Below are 15651 nucleotides of genomic sequence, written 5' to 3'. Positions count from 1 at the left end.
GTCCATGATTTGACAATGTGTTGCTACAGTAAATATTTGCTAATGATGGATTAATTAGGCTTAATAGATTCGTCTCGCCGTTTAGATTCGTCTTATGTAATTGGTTTTGTAAATAGTCTACGTTTAATACTCCTAATTAGTATCTAAACATTCGATGTGACACGTGCTAAAAATAAGACAGTGGAAGAAAACGCCCCCTTAGTTGGAAATCTTCAGAGAATCAGAGGAAATGGGATCAGTGATCAGTGACCTTGTGTTGGACCAGTTGATGCTTTCAGCTTTCCTGCTCCTCCTCCTCTCCCTTTCTTCTGCATCAAGCCTGTTCCTGTCGAGTTTATTCCCCCGTTCTCCGTATCCGTCCATTTTTCCCAGCATTTTCGAGTCCCGTTTAGAAATAAGGAAAAGCAGAGGGATTCTGTAGGAACACGATCCTACGCATAATTTCTGCATTTTTCTTTTCAAACCATCAAGCCGGTCATTTCACGGTTCATATATCTGATGACTAACCATCACAACCAAATTCACGCGATTTTCGTGCCCTGAGTTCTTTTTTTTTTGGTCTTCAAACTTTGAATGCCAGCATTTTCTTTTTTCTCGTTCGCACGAAAAGTTGGTTTCCTCGGCAAAAAAGAAGAGGGAGCCAGGGAGGGTAAACCCGAAGTGAGCATGCTAAAACTACGTGAACATGGACTGAGCATCTGTCCAGCCATATCAGTACAATGGATAAACCTGGACGGATACGATCACGGTCCTGTTGCCAGGCAGGGCTTCCCCGGGCACCAGCACCATACCATCACAGCTCATCTGGTCATCTCCAGGGGCACGGGGTGGTAGGTGGTTGGACAGGATACGTGGTCGGCGTTAAGCTGCCGTACGATTAAACGAGCAACAAGCCTCGTGGATCACACGCACCATTAGGGCGCCCGCGATCGCGATCACGCGCTGGAACACTGACCGGGCCCGCACCCCCAATCAGTATCCGTAACACGAGTGGTGCTGTACTGGTGCCCAGCACCCAGCATTCATGTCGTCGCACCACCGTCTCTGTCCAACTCACACCAAGTTGGAACGCGCGACAGAAAAAAACGTGTGGGGCCCAGGCAAAAAATATTCTGAACGAAATATGCGCATGCGCAAATTTTGTTGTTCATTCTTAGGGGGTGTTTGGATACGAGGTGTTAAACTTTAACAGTGTCACATCGGATGTTCGGATGCTAATTAAGAGAACTAAACATGAGCTAATTATAAAACTAATTGCAGAACTCTGTGCTAATTCGCGAGACGAATCTATTAAGCCTAATTAATCAATCATTAGTAAATGGTTACTGTAGCACCACATTATCAAATCATGGACTAATTAGGCTTAATAGATTCGTCTCGCGAATTACACTCCATCTGTGCAATTAGTTTTGTAATTAACCTATGTTTAATACTCCTAATTAGTATCCAAACATCCGATGTGACGGGTGTTAAACTTTAATACTGGTTGCCAAACAAGCCCTATAGTCATCGAGAGATTTTTCAGTAATTTTGACAGCAAATCAATCGGCTCCATGGAGCCGACGAAAAAACTGAAACGGCTGAGTCCTAAGTACAGGGTAGATGACCTCCCTGCGTCGGGCATGGATAATTTCTAGACTTTGTTCGGTTTATCCCCGTCCCCATGGAATTGGTAGGGATTTTAACATGGAAGAATCTTCTTCCTTTTAACAAATTGACACGTGACCAAGATACCAAATGCACGCAAATACAAATTCCCGTATGAGGGCATTGAATACGGCAACTACCGGTATACGTCGCCGTAGGCCTCAGACACACACATCCACGCATATTCCCTTCCCTTCTTCCCCCTTCTCCTTTCCCTCCCCACTCCGCTCCATTCCATTCCCCGAAACCAACCCAAACCACCCCACCCCACCACCACCGCCTCCGCCTCGCCGCCGGCGCCATGACCGGCGCCGCGGCCCACGCGGTGGACCCCCGCGGCGGCGCCTCCCCACCCCATCCCCCCGCCGCAGCGACCGCGGCGGCGGCGGCGGCGGCGAAGGGGGCGGGGGGAGGAGCGGGCGGGCGCGAGCCGGCGCGGAAGGCGGCGCCCGTGACCATGGAGCACGTGCTGCTCGCGCTCCACGAGACGGAGGCCGAGCGGGAGTCGCGGATCCGGGACATGTTCGCCTTCTTCGACGCCACGGGGCGCGGGCAGCTCGACTACGCGCAGATCGAGGCGGGCCTCGCCGCGCTGCAGGTGCCCGCCGAGTGCAAGTACGCCCGCGAGCTGCTCCGCGCCTGCGACCGCGACCGCGACGGCCGCGTCGGCTACGACGACTTCAGGCGCTACATGGACGACAAGGAGCTCGAGCTCTACCGCATCTTCCAGGCCATCGACGTCGAGCACAACGGCTGCATCCTCCCCGAGGAGCTCTGGGACGCGCTCATCAAGGCTGGTATGTGTTTCCCTGGCCAAACCTTGCCTTCTCGCCTCGCCCAGCCCCAGTACCTGTGCCGCGGCGCCGGTGATTTTGGGCGTCTCGGTGCCGTGTTGCCGCACGAGGCGCGCGCGGTGCCCGGATTCTGACGCCTTGTGCGAAATGTACCTGCTGTGGCATAGTAACTCGTTGGTTGTTGTTGGATGCTCGAGACGAATTAGTACTCAACTGTTGGAGTTTGTTAGTTTTATTTTGCCCTATTTGGTTTACTGGGCTAGTGTTAGATGGAAGTGAACGTTGTCTGGTGTGGAGATGGAAAGTGTTCTCTGCATAGACTTAATAATTTTTTTAGATTAAGCATAGACTTAATATGGATAACGATACAGGACTTGCTGGTCCTGATGGGCATATACTGCAAGCATTCAGCAGTATCTGTGAGTAGCATACAGTTTCAGCTCTAAGCTATTTTCTGAATATGAAAAATTATTGTAAAATGATTATCTCATTGCTATCCTGGTTGGAACAGCTAATTGGCTGTCACATTATCTATTGTCTGTAGGACGTTAATTATTACTACTGCTACCAAATTGAGAATGCAGAATAAGTTAAGTTTCCCTGAAAATGATGAAAGCGACTAAGCTGTATGACTACCAATACCATGATTGCCTTTTGTGGTATAAAATGTTCATGTTGGATACACAATGAGTAACCATGCCTGAACATGCCATTGTTATTCCACGACTGCACAATGCATATACCTCAAAAAACAAGTGGAGAAAGGGGGGAAAGAACTAGCATTTCAACAAAGCATGGTCGTAGGATTTGGAGGTAGTTTTATATTTTTTATTCCTCTGTAGATTTCCAGATTGGTTAATCTGTATTGATTTATAAGTAGGCTAGCACTGCGAAGATTTACTATACTACTTCTTCTCAATATGCTAGCATGCAACTTTTATTTTTGCCTAAATAATGTTGGCATAAGTCAGCATGCACACTTGTCGTGTAGGTCCATAAATCATCTGCAACTGACATATGTAGTGCAAAATTCGAGCCAATCTTATAGTGCTATTAATATTGGTAGTAGTTTGTAGAGTCATATCCATAATTTAAGGGAACTTTTTTGAAACAAAGCTACACACTGCTCCACCATATTATTAGATGTCATCTTGTGCATAAATATTCCCAGAGTTCAAGTCATCTTTTAATATTTTAATAGCATATATAGCACTTGCTTGAAATTTAGCAATGGCAAGTGCTGGCCAAACCTACAATAGAGGCCCTGACTCTGGTGACTGGCAGAAATATATGGTCCAATCAAACACCCTTTGTGTGATTGAACAGTGTTGTATTCTGAATGTTTCCAGTGGTGTGTGTACCTTCCCTGGTTGTGTGTGTTCTAACACATCCAGAATACCAAGGATTGAATCATTGCTTGGATGCTGTTCTCAGTGTGTTTCATGAAATCCAGTGTTGCATTACAGAGACTGGGATGGAATGTAGTTATGAGAGGTTGGAGGGTGGGGTCCCAAACAATGCCCCACAGTGAAGTTGCTGTGGCATAGCTGAGGGAGGGATCCGTGCACCCAGGTGCTGTGTGGTAAGAGAGAGAGGGAGAGAAGGGCTGCAGGGGGACTTCTCCTATTTCCTCTTGTATCAACTGAATAAGCCTGGTCTCTATATATATGCTGATCCTTAACAGATCCGATATAATCTTTAGCTTAACATTCTAAAAGATAGCAATCTATCAAAAACAGATAACATGCTTGGCCCCTTAATCCACTGTTGTTGGTAGTGCACATGCTCTCATCCTCTGATAGTGAACACCCACCATGACATGTTTTGTTTGGTCATTCTACATTCACATATTTTCTAACTTCTAGTGTGATGCTTTGAGATTCAGAGTCATGGCTGATGTATCACACTGGAGAAACTAATTGTGGTAAAAAATGGGCATTTCATGTTAAAATGGCAACTGTAGTCTCTGGCCTTTGGTTTGGGAATGCTGTGGCTTTATACACTGAATATTTATTGAATCTGACTTTAGTTTCCAACAAGTCACGGATCAGCTAATTAGACCTTTTGTCTTTCATTAAGACTGCATGTTTGCTAAGTAGGGTACTAACTTCATTCTACCTACAGTTCTTATTTTATAGTCACATAAGTACAAGGTTTGATTTCCTACGGCATCTGGATATATGGAGATCACCTTGCATTGTTTACTAACCTACTACTACTAGTGCTTTTCATATACCCATATATGCTTGTACCAGGTTATTTGAAGCTTCAATCACATTTGTATCTGTAATCTATCTTACAATCAATGTCAGTTTGCTGTTTGCAGGTATAGAGATTAATGATGAGGAGCTTGCAAGATTTGTTGAGCATGTGGACAAAGACAATAATGGGATTATTACTTTTGAAGAATGGAGAGACTTTCTTTTGCTTTACCCTAATGAGGTAACCATCGAGAACATTTATCATCACTGGGAAAGAGTCTGCCTTGTTGATATAGGTGAACAGGCTGCTATACCAGAAGGCATAAGCAAGCATGTCAATGCAAGCAAATATCTGATTGCTGGAGGGATTGCTGGTGCAGCATCACGTACTGCAACTGCACCTCTGGATCGCCTTAAAGTGATCATGCAAGTACAAACAACACGAACTACAGTCATGCATGCAATTAAGGATATCTGGGCTAAGGGTGGTATGCTGGGATTTTTTAGAGGGAATGGATTGAATGTTGTAAAGGTTGCTCCAGAAAGTGCAATAAGATTTTATGCCTATGAAATGTTAAAAGAATATATTATGAAGAGCAAAGGAGAAAATAAGAGTGAAGTCGGTGCTTCTGAACGTCTCATTGCTGGTGGTTTAGCTGGCGCGGTGGCCCAAACAGCAATTTATCCAATAGATTTAGTAAAAACACGTCTACAGACTTACTCATGTGAGGGTGGTAAAGTTCCGAGAATTGGTGCACTATCAAGGGATATTTTGATGCATGAAGGTCCTCGAGCATTTTATAGAGGTCTTGTTCCATCGTTGCTTGGTATTGTACCTTATGCCGGTATTGATCTTGCTGTATATGAGACTTTGAAAGATATGTCAAAGACATATATACTGAAGGATAGTGGTAAACCCTCTCCCAGTATTTGTTTGTGTTTCCTACCTTTATTTCAACCGTGTGTTTCTTGATTCTTTAATGTTTTTTATGATATCTTGTAGATCCTGGTCCTCTAGTACAATTGGGCTGTGGAACTGTCTCTGGCGCTCTAGGAGCGACATGTGTTTACCCATTACAGGTCATCAGAACAAGGTAAGGAATTTGCAATTATACATTTTGAAAATCTAATCTCTGTCTGTGTCTCTCAACCTTATTTCTAAATATATGTAGACTACAAGCACAACAGGCAAATTCAGAAGCTGCCTATAGAGGAATGTCTGATGTCTTCTGGAGAACCCTACAGCATGAGGGCGTTTCTGGATTTTACAAAGGAATTATACCAAATCTCCTTAAAGTGGTTCCTGCAGCAAGTATTACCTATCTAGTGTATGAGGCGATGAAGAAAAATCTCTCTCTTGATTAAATTCAGGAGTTCTGCAAAAATCAGCCATCATATTGACATGGCTGGCTGTAGAGATAATGACGACACATGAATTTACTGGTTCAATAGTTCCTTCTTGAAGTCAAAGATGGTGCCTTCAGTATATAGAACTGGAAGCTATGGTGGCATTTTCCTCCTAATTTTGATTCAGCAGAGATGAAGTGATAATCTCGAGGCACCATGTCTAGCATACTGGTAAAAATCCTACTTGTCTAGTAGCTCATTTTTGCGTACATACTTATCGTTTTGAACTTAGTGTGGGTTTCTTTCTTGCTACAAGAAACTTATATTGTAGCTGCTGCACCTATTTTGGATCCAGAACAACAACCTTAGATGATGTTTAGGTAGTACCTCATGTCTAGGAACTATATGTGGGGTAATTGTAAGCTAACTATGAACATACATTAAGCTAGTATGCCGATGACTATCTGTCTTGCTACTTAGATTGTCTATGTATACCTCCTATTGTTGATATAGGTAGATGGCTGCTAAATTCTGCCATCATTTGGTCTGCAGTTTAATAATGCTCATACAGAATGCAATTGTCCGTGACATTTTACTTCTAGAAGCGGGACAACCCTGAATGTTAGGTATAGAGAACTAGATGTTGAGTGGACTCTTGTTCCTGACTATAAACTTAATAAAGATTTAGGAAATTGGATAAGAATGGCTGCAGCATACCACCAAAATCATGTGGTTTGCTCCCCAGGCCCCATGAGCCCATCTGTCCTAGGATTACTCAAACTTAATTACTAGTTTTAATTGTGTGGTAAAATGTGTATAGAGAGAAACAATTTTAAAACGATGAATATTATTATTAGAAAAATGTTATTTATCCTAATTATTCCCTTTTTTTTAAATACATAAGACCTGCAGGCTCACATACCCGCACGCACACTCAGATGTTGTTTAAGGATAAAATGATCCTTTCCCTGTATAATGAATGTAAGTTTAACAAAATTGCTCTTAATTCTACTGGAACGATCAAATAACTAGTTTTAAAGAACAACATTAGTTGCGCTAATTTAGAAAAAAAGCTACACTTGCACCACATATGACCTAAGTGACAGGCTGGCCGTTGGCCCACATGACAGGAAAACCTAGCTTTATGATAACTGTGGACGATGTGCACATAATGGTGCAGCACAATGATTGGAAGAAGATTGCAAGCCTAACTTGTTTCCTTCCTGATCCTGTCAACCCAACCATCATCCAAATGTACAACACAGCGCATTAATCCATGTCAGTGAAATGGTGGCCTGTTTCACCCATCTCGGGAGATTCAGGATCAGACAAATAGGGGACTGGACCTCTTGTAATTGGGCTAAATATGTCTTAACTTCAGGATTAATGGGCTAATTTTACATGGACTTCATTGGGCTGAAGTGATGGTGCAGTGCTACTTGTGGATTGCCACTGTTCAGTGTTCACTGTTAAGGGGACATACCTGTCAAATTTTTTAAGCCCTAACAATTGTAGTATTCTTCATTTTGAGAACCAAAAGTGTGATTCCATGGAGCAGGTCATTAAGAGTGTATTTAATAGTTTACTAGGAATAAGTGTAGTTTTGTAATTTATCGTTTAGTGTTTGGTTTGAAGAAGAATAAGCTTTCTTGTCTTGCTACTTATTTCCTTGCACGTTTCACTTGATTTGGATGGATTAGTTTTCTATTTAACCCATGATTCACTTTCTTCACTTGTCACATTTCAGTTAAATGGCACCGTTGGCACCAAGTTAGCTGCTCATTGCGAATTCCCGAAGGCTTATTTTGACCCGTCTGGGGTGAGTTTTGTTAGAGGAACTGTAACACAGGGAAACTCTCTCCTAACTTAATTTGCAATTCCTTGTGCTCCTGAGCTTCACTGGAGCTGCAACCTTTACTGACCGTGAAATTGCCCTGCAGAAAGGGTGCTGATTATACATGTATGTATTTCCCACGGCGACCTGGCACAAAGTAAATGCCTATATGTAATAATCCTCCCTTATCGTCAGCATATAGCTTCCTTATGTTTCGCTCGGTTGGTAGAGCCTCACCCACCCGATATGGAACCTGGATAGTCATCGTAGGTGGTGTTGGTACCTCCTACAGGGTTCGGCACTCCACTGTCTTTAAGGAAAGCTAGGGTTAGGGTGGATGCTCTGTTCATGGAATTTTTTTTTTAAAAAAAATTGCTGTTTTCTCTGTTGCATTCATTTGAAGCTGGAGTCATGTAAAGATTGCAAAAGATACGCAAGCGGCATCAGTATGTAGATGTCCTAACCTAGTTCCGAGGTGTTCGCAATCGCAAGGTGCAAAAGCTTGTTGGAGGCTTGGTGGTCCATATGCAGCTGGTCGACGCACGATGCAACCGTAGTCTGTGCAGGTACACCGAAGGGCAGCCAACATTTCCTGCAGAAAAAATGAAGGCATGCTGTCAGACGTGCCTGTTGCTACGACGAGGATATCGTTGCCAGGGATAGGAATACCGAAGTACTGTACCAGTTTGGTGCTCCCAAAAAGAGGCTTCTAGAAAAAGATAAACCAAGAGCTATTTCTCCTGAGGTGAAGAAAAACCAGGATTGCGGGAACCACTTGCTAGCGTTTGGTAGCCAGCCTCTTGTCTTGGTAGTCAACCTCTTGTTGCTTTGATCTTCTAGAACAGCTGAAAGCTACATCGCTCAGGAAAGCAGAGGATGAGAAGGAAAACCAAAAGGTGCAGAGGAGGAAGGCAGCCAGGAAACCGGAGAGAAGCTTCCTGTGATGGTAATGGCGCCGTCTGGTGCTGGCGTGCTGCCCTTACGCTCCGTCCACCAGTTTCCACCACTATCCACAAAGATTTTGGATTTAGGTGTCTTTGTTCATGGACCGTCTTTGGTCAATGTCCCATGATTAGTTTTCTCAGATAAGGCGATTGCAGACGTCTGATTGTGTCGTAAAAGTAGCTTGTAGCCCGATTCGATTCGGAGCCTGGTTTGTCTAATGAAGCTATGCAAGAAGATCCGCTAAATGCGTGACGTGTGGACTGTTCGCTCGTAGTTGGATTGGATTTGATCGCGTAAGCTCTTGACGTTTCTGGACCCGACAGATATTTCGTTTGCCTTTACGGCAATGGATAAATTCATAGAGGCTTAAGTTAATGAATGTAGAAGACCCTGCGGTTTTCAAAAAAATACTATATTGGGACGGAAATAATTGTTTAGGAAGTTCTACCACTTCTTTAGAGTGAAGGTTCCCCATTTATTCACCAAACATCAATTTTGAGTTCTCTATGTTCTAATCTGACTTAACAAAGCGCGCATGACTAGTCCTGTTAATGAGGTGCAAAGTGCACCATAGCCAAATTAAACTGTTTAATTAATGCACCCAAACCCCAAACCAGTCAGCCGCTTCTCTATCCAAAACCAATCCAAATCGAACCCCAAACTAAACTGACCCACTTCTTAAATTATGGTTGCAAATCGTTTAAAGTCCATTTTACCAATTACATTTCATGCCCAATGCAAACTTACAATATTATGATAACAACTCTAAGAGTAATAGAATATTTTGATGCATCCCCTTCTCCATTAGAGACCAAATCTGACATAAGATATTGATTTTGCAGTTGAGGATGTCGGTAGTAAAATAGTGATGGAAATAAAATTAAATCATAAATACGAAATATAAAATGAAAATAGAAATTCTTGCAAATTAGAGAAATAAATAGACAAATGTGGTCCTTCACTATATAGATAATATCATATGAAAACTATGATTAAAACTATATTTTTAATACAAATAACGTATATCAAATCATAAATGCAGTAGGTAAAGATGGAACTGCCCTTGGGAACAACTATTAGACATTCATTCGCTTGGGAGAAAAATTAGCATGAGAATGCAGGGGTAGTTTGCTTGGATCCGTTTCTCCTCCCTATACTCGGATTCGATCTTTTTTTATTATCTTCGATTGCCATGTTTGAATTCTCTCCGATTGACGCATTTGAATTACTACTAGTTAAATAATCAATCTGAGACATGGTTGGGCAGTTTTTTTTTCATTTTTTACTGATTCGTCATCTTGGAAACAACACAAACATGATGTCTAAAGTTTTTCTTTTTATGAACTGCTTGGATAGAATTTGACTTTTATTCAATTATGTCTCACTAGCTCTACTTCCAATGAGCATGACAGCATGGGAAACACATTTGCATCTTAAACATTTGAAGGTGACTCGAACCCATCCAAACCATTTTAATCTGCAAACAAAATGAAACCCAATAATTCTCAGATATCAGCACATTTGCACGAGAACTAAGCCAACACAGAACTAAAACCGAATTATAAAAAACCGGTTTCAAGACAAACCATTACCATTTTTTTCACACATCAAAACATAGCTATATTGTACAAACATCAAATGGTGAACAAGAACTAAACTATCTTCTTTTGCTCTTCCGATGATTGTTGCGGATGGGTACAATAATCTACCTCTACAAGGTTTTACAAGAGTTTTAACATCCTTCACAAATGTTCCAAGTAACCTCACACTTATAATATTAAGATTCCTAGCTAGTGGACCTTCACAGTTGACCAACACCGTACCACTTATATCATTTTAAACTAATATTTACAACAATTATATAATGTCTCTTGTAATCTTGCCACTTATCCACCAACGGGGAAATAGGCTCAAAGTCAAAGCTTGATGTCATTTAAAAATTAATAAAATTTTTATTCAAATATGCAAGCTGCACATCATTTGTACCACTTTATTTCTAGCACAAATCAAACAAAATAAATTGTAATCGTATTATAATTGATTGTTTTAAGCACAAAACAAAAGTCGAATCATTAGTATGACACATAAATCTTTTTTATTACAAATAAAAATTAATCTATCAACATGATTCATTCTGAAAGATGGTGCAAAACACATGTTCGTGTGATACAAGGAATGTGCAAATATATATCACGGAAGCATATACATAATCATTTCTTTTATTATAACTTTTATACTTAGCCATAAACATATTAGTTGACTATTATAATTTACCATTAAACCGAAAAATCATACATTTATATATCTTTATATTCTCATTCCATATATTATGGCATTGTTCTTCCTTGCAACTCTTCATTGTGTCATATTATTTGTGATGTAGCGTGCTACTGGTGAACTTCCACAATGGTTAGCACTCTGCACTCTTTTCCCTCTATTGACTATAGTCAAGAATTAATCCACATAGAGCCCTACTCTATGCTACTAGGTATAGGAAGTAGTCTTAATGTACTTATATCTCTATGATTGCTTTCTTTATTTATGTCCTGGTTTTGGGACAAATAGATCAAGCACATTGGCACGACAATGACTATATATGTAGACAACTAACCAATGATCAAACTTGATGTGGCAAACGACTTCTCCTATGGAAGATACAACATAGCCACCATGCATAATTCATCCCTTTGCATGTTTGGAAAGAGGATTCTGTAACTTAAAAGGGCCGTACATGAAGCCTAAGTTATAAGGATTACATGGGCAACATTAAAAAAAAGGACTAAAATGCATGAACAACTATATTGTAATTGTCAATGTGAATTAGTCTAGCTATCATACTCAGGAATGTGTAGATAGTAACCATTGAGCTTACCTAACAACCTACATGATTTAAGAACTTTCTATCTAAACACATCAAGTTGGTAAGGATATCGACTAATAGTAAGCCCACATATGTTGAGGGTTTTAAACGTCAATATTAGTGACTCTTCATAAATTGTGTGGGTACAGTTATTCCTCACAGGTAGTGGTCATTTAATGAATTTTGTGATAAATGTATTAAACTGTTGCAGTAGAAATGTGCAAGTTAGACGATGTTGCTGAGAAATACAAAAGGAGGATGCCCCTTAAATCTTTTCAGAGTCTACAATAGCTAAGAAGTGAATTAATCCCGTGAGAGCCGAGGCACCACACCATCGAGATCGTCAGGTCGACGGAGCCACTGCGAGAAGAAGCGCAGAAACAGTGGCCACACGGCGCACCCTCCAGAGTCCAGACAGACCAGTCTCTCCGGTCGTTCGGCGTTCCGTCCCACCGCAACGTCGACAAGTGTCCCAACAGCGACGCCTCCCTTGGCACACCCGAGGGCGGCGTCTCGGTCTCGCTCGCCGCTCGCGTCAGCGCCAACGCCCGCATAGGGAAGTCGCGCATGACTTCACGAGGGCCCCGCCGCCGAGAAAGCGAGCACGAGGCGGCTGTCGGTTTGCTCGCGTCGCTTGGCGGCCGCCTGCGCCTGTCCCGGCGCTTTGCTTTGCTCAGCAGCCGCTGGCCTGCAGTGCTTCTGCGTGCGCTCGGCCTGTGTTCTGGTCGTCCCATCCTCTGGACACGACGGGTGCCGCGCCGGTCGGCCATGTTCTTCGTCCCTACCGGCCGCCAATAATCACGGCGCCGGACGCCCTTGCGGATCTCGGTTCCGAGTGGATAAGCACCAAAGGACGCACGTGCCTGCCGCTGAGCGCACCTCTCGTTAAGTACACCCCTACCGTCTGATGGTCGCCGGCACGGCTAGGACACCTGGTGACACAAGCACGCTTTTTTTTCTTGTTAGCGTTTCCATTTGCAACCAAGCACCAATGAGTGCGTACTATTGGATGAGATTATCCGGTCGACTCGGTTTATTGCCAGATTAAGATTTGCCTGCAGTGTCTCGAGTCACATGTTTTCCCAGCGTGGGACAGGCAGGACAAAGGGAAATCCTGCCCTCACCAAGCTTCTCGCTAGTTTACAGATAGCATATTCCAAAAGAGCATTCTAGCAACATCGAGAAAGTACGCCAAATTGGCCCATTTACTCTAAACAAGAGCGTGGCGAAAGCGCGGTTTGTTTGCACTAAAGATTGCGAATTTCCAGGGGCCTCCGCTCCAATTGGACGGGCGCGTCAGTCCGCAACTAATCGGAGCAGAGCTGTGCACATGACACATACAGCACTCGCTTTGTCACTGCTGCTCCGTTACGTGACGTCGTGACCACGATCGAGAATCTATAGGATATTCCAACCGGCCTAGTACTCGAAACGTGACGGAGCAAATCTTGCACAGTATACCTGTCATTCCAAATTTCTTTGAAAAGTTAACTATTTTAAGTTTGACTCAGAGATGATCACAAAGATTTATAGCACCGAATAGATATACTATGAAAATATATTGATGAAGAAACTAATGATACTTATTTGGTATCATGAATATTAGTACTTTATCATATAAATTTGGTCAAACTTGAGATGCTTTGACTCTCCGAAAAAGTTGGAATGACTAATAGTTTGAAATAGAGGGAGAAGTAATTATACGAATCAGGATCGAGGAGGCGACAGTACTGCCGGGATTAGCTCTTTTGGCATCCCTTTCAGGATGTGTCACCTTCGGATCGCAAGGCTTTGGCCGCCGCCATCCGGTCACCTGACTTGCGATTTAGCGCATTAGAGCATCTCCAATAGACTATCCATTTTTATTCTCCATTTGACTCTCTAGCCAGCTTGGTAAAAAGATTCCTCTCCATATTAAGTTGCTCGTTCCAACAGACTATCCATTTCCCACTTTCCAGATCCCAATATCTTATTTCCTCTCTAAAAATCTACACTCTCCATCCACTCCAACAGCCTCTCCATTTCGCACTACAACGACTCCTCATTTTGCACTCTCCATTTTACGATGGGACTCACATTTGGCAAGCTAATCTCACTCTCCAAGTTTGGAGAGTATAGGGAAGTATTTGGCAAGCCAGATAGGATGACCATTCAGATACCAATTTTATTGGGTCGTGATTTTTAACTAGACTTGTTAAATTTTGACTTAGAGAGGGAGATGGCAAGGCTGTTGGAGTAGCTCTTAGGTTGCAATCTGCTACTCGAGCAACATGGAATGGATAGTGGACGGAAAACCACACCGCCACCGGATTAACCGAAGCAGCGGTTTTGATTTCGATGCTACAGGAGCAAGAGGGGTCAAGACTCGGGAGCCCGGCGGATAAGATCACGGGTGACGTACGTCGAGCGGTGTTAGGTGTTAGGCCAGGGCCAGCCAGAATATGCAGCAGGATTCGGCAATCATATGCGATGCGAGGATCGGACGAGGCCGACCAAGGCCGGCGGGTCGACGAGGAAACGTGCGTGCGTAAGCGAGTGGTGAGGTGATTGAGGTCAGGTGGTCAGGGCCGGGGCGCTGATGATGGCGACGGTGTCCAACCACGACTGGCTTTGGCTTCGCAGTTTATTCAGGGTTGTTCGTGTGGATCAGCGTGATACGGGTCCGTGTTGCTTGCGGCCGCAGTGTACCGCGCCGGTGTCCGACCGATCATTGGTGGTGCTACTTGTGCTGCAGATGCTACCGATCCACATCATGCACCTAACGACGCTTTGGATAATAGTACTAGTTTAGCAAATGGCGACGGTACTGATGTTCAGTGTTAGTCATAGCAGGAACAAGACAGAGGGTAGCTAGAGAGCTTCTAGTACTCTAGTCGGCATGTTCGGCGGGGATTGAAAAACGAAAAACATTATTTTAAACATCAACTGAGAAACCGTAAATCTGTCCCCTGGAACTGACAAGCCATCTCGTAGAGATTCTCGATTTCTCTCTGCAGATGGATCACGTTTGTTTCATAAGAACAAAAATGGATCGCGTTTAGTAGGATTTCCTTGTGTTTATGGTAAGAAATCGGAATAAGAAACCCCGAGTCTCGGCTTAAAGCGGAGGTTTTGGTACTACCAAAGAAGCCCTCAGTCTAAGTCCAAGCAAGACCGGCTTTTTTTTTTTATCCAACCTGAAATCCGAGTTTCCATGAGTGGAAGACCTTCGAGTAGAACGGGCCAAACGCAAGTCAAAAGTCAAACCAGTGTCTCCAGTACAGTACACTACTATCCTTGCAAACCAGTATCGCTTTCCTATCGTTTTTCTGTCCTTTGCAGTAGTACCATTGAATTTTCTTTGAGAGCGAGGTGTGTGCTCAAATATTTTTTTTTGGGTTAAAACAGGTCTGAAAACTCAATAATGGTACCACTAGCCTTTCATCATTTTGCCTTGTACCACTAGCCTTTAAAACCGAACCATAGCTTTTAGGCAAAGGATTTTTATTTTTTGAAAAAAAAACGAACCATGATAACAACATTAACTGAACTCTCAGCCCTAGAGCAGCGGTGTCGTGGCGGGTCCTGAAAGTGAAACGAGATTTCCCCTGCAGTACGTGATTTCCAATAAACCATTTCACAGCCATTCAAATTTTTGAAGGATGCTGTCGCAATGATGTCAATCCGCGCCACAGCTATTAAGCATCAATCAAATTTTGTCTTCTGGTTCGGAGAAGTGCCGATTTTCAAGAACGCGAATCTTTCCTTATTCGTAGACAAAGCGGATTCGGAATTGTCTTTCCTTCCAAGGATAACTTGTATCCATGCGCTTCAGATTATTAGCCTGGAGTTCGCCACCAGCATGAGATTCCGCGGGAAAAGTTTTGCTAAATTTCTCCCTTAAGTAAATAAATAAATGGAAGATCATAAATCTATGGTAAAACAAACTTGACCACGTAGACGCAACGGCAGTCGGCAGCAGGTGAGTCAGGGCGGTCGGACCCGGCCTGCTATAATACCGGAGCAGAGCAGCGTGCGCGGGCG

The 15651-nt window shown here is 43.1% G+C and overlaps 1 protein-coding gene across 1 annotated transcript; it reads left to right on the top strand.

The window, feature by feature from the left end:
• The first annotated feature begins 1868 nt into the window (after window positions 1–1868).
• On the top strand, window positions 1869–8038 carry LOC101761482 (calcium-binding mitochondrial carrier protein SCaMC-3). The gene is made up of 5 exons (XM_012845601.2): window positions 1869–2444; window positions 4768–5553; window positions 5646–5736; window positions 5815–6220; window positions 7737–8038. Exons 1-4 carry the CDS (start codon window positions 1949–1951, stop codon window positions 6005–6007), a joined length of 1566 nt encoding a protein of 521 aa, XP_012701055.1. The 5' UTR covers window positions 1869–1948; the 3' UTR covers window positions 6008–6220; window positions 7737–8038.
• Window positions 8039–15651: the final 7613 nt, after the last annotated feature.

The sequence above is a fragment of the Setaria italica genome, chromosome IV (assembly GCF_000263155.2).
Source record: "Setaria italica strain Yugu1 chromosome IV, Setaria_italica_v2.0, whole genome shotgun sequence".
NCBI lineage: Eukaryota > Viridiplantae > Streptophyta > Magnoliopsida > Poales > Poaceae > Setaria > Setaria italica.
The sequence above is the reverse complement of the archived record's forward strand: the minus strand, read 5'-3'. Positions and strand labels throughout refer to the sequence as shown.

Bases quoted from the DNA above. Each gene is read 5' to 3' on its own strand.
- LOC101761482 (XM_012845601.2), top strand. From the start codon at position 1,949: ATGACCGGCGCCGCGGCCCACGCGGTGGACCCCCGCGGCGGCGCCTCC. The intron at 2,445-4,767 runs GTATGTGTTTCC...TGCTGTTTGCAG, and splicing joins GGACGCGCTCATCAAGGCTG to GTATAGAGATTAATGATGAG. The intron at 5,737-5,814 runs GTAAGGAATTTG...AAATATATGTAG, and splicing joins TTACAGGTCATCAGAACAAG to ACTACAAGCACAACAGGCAA.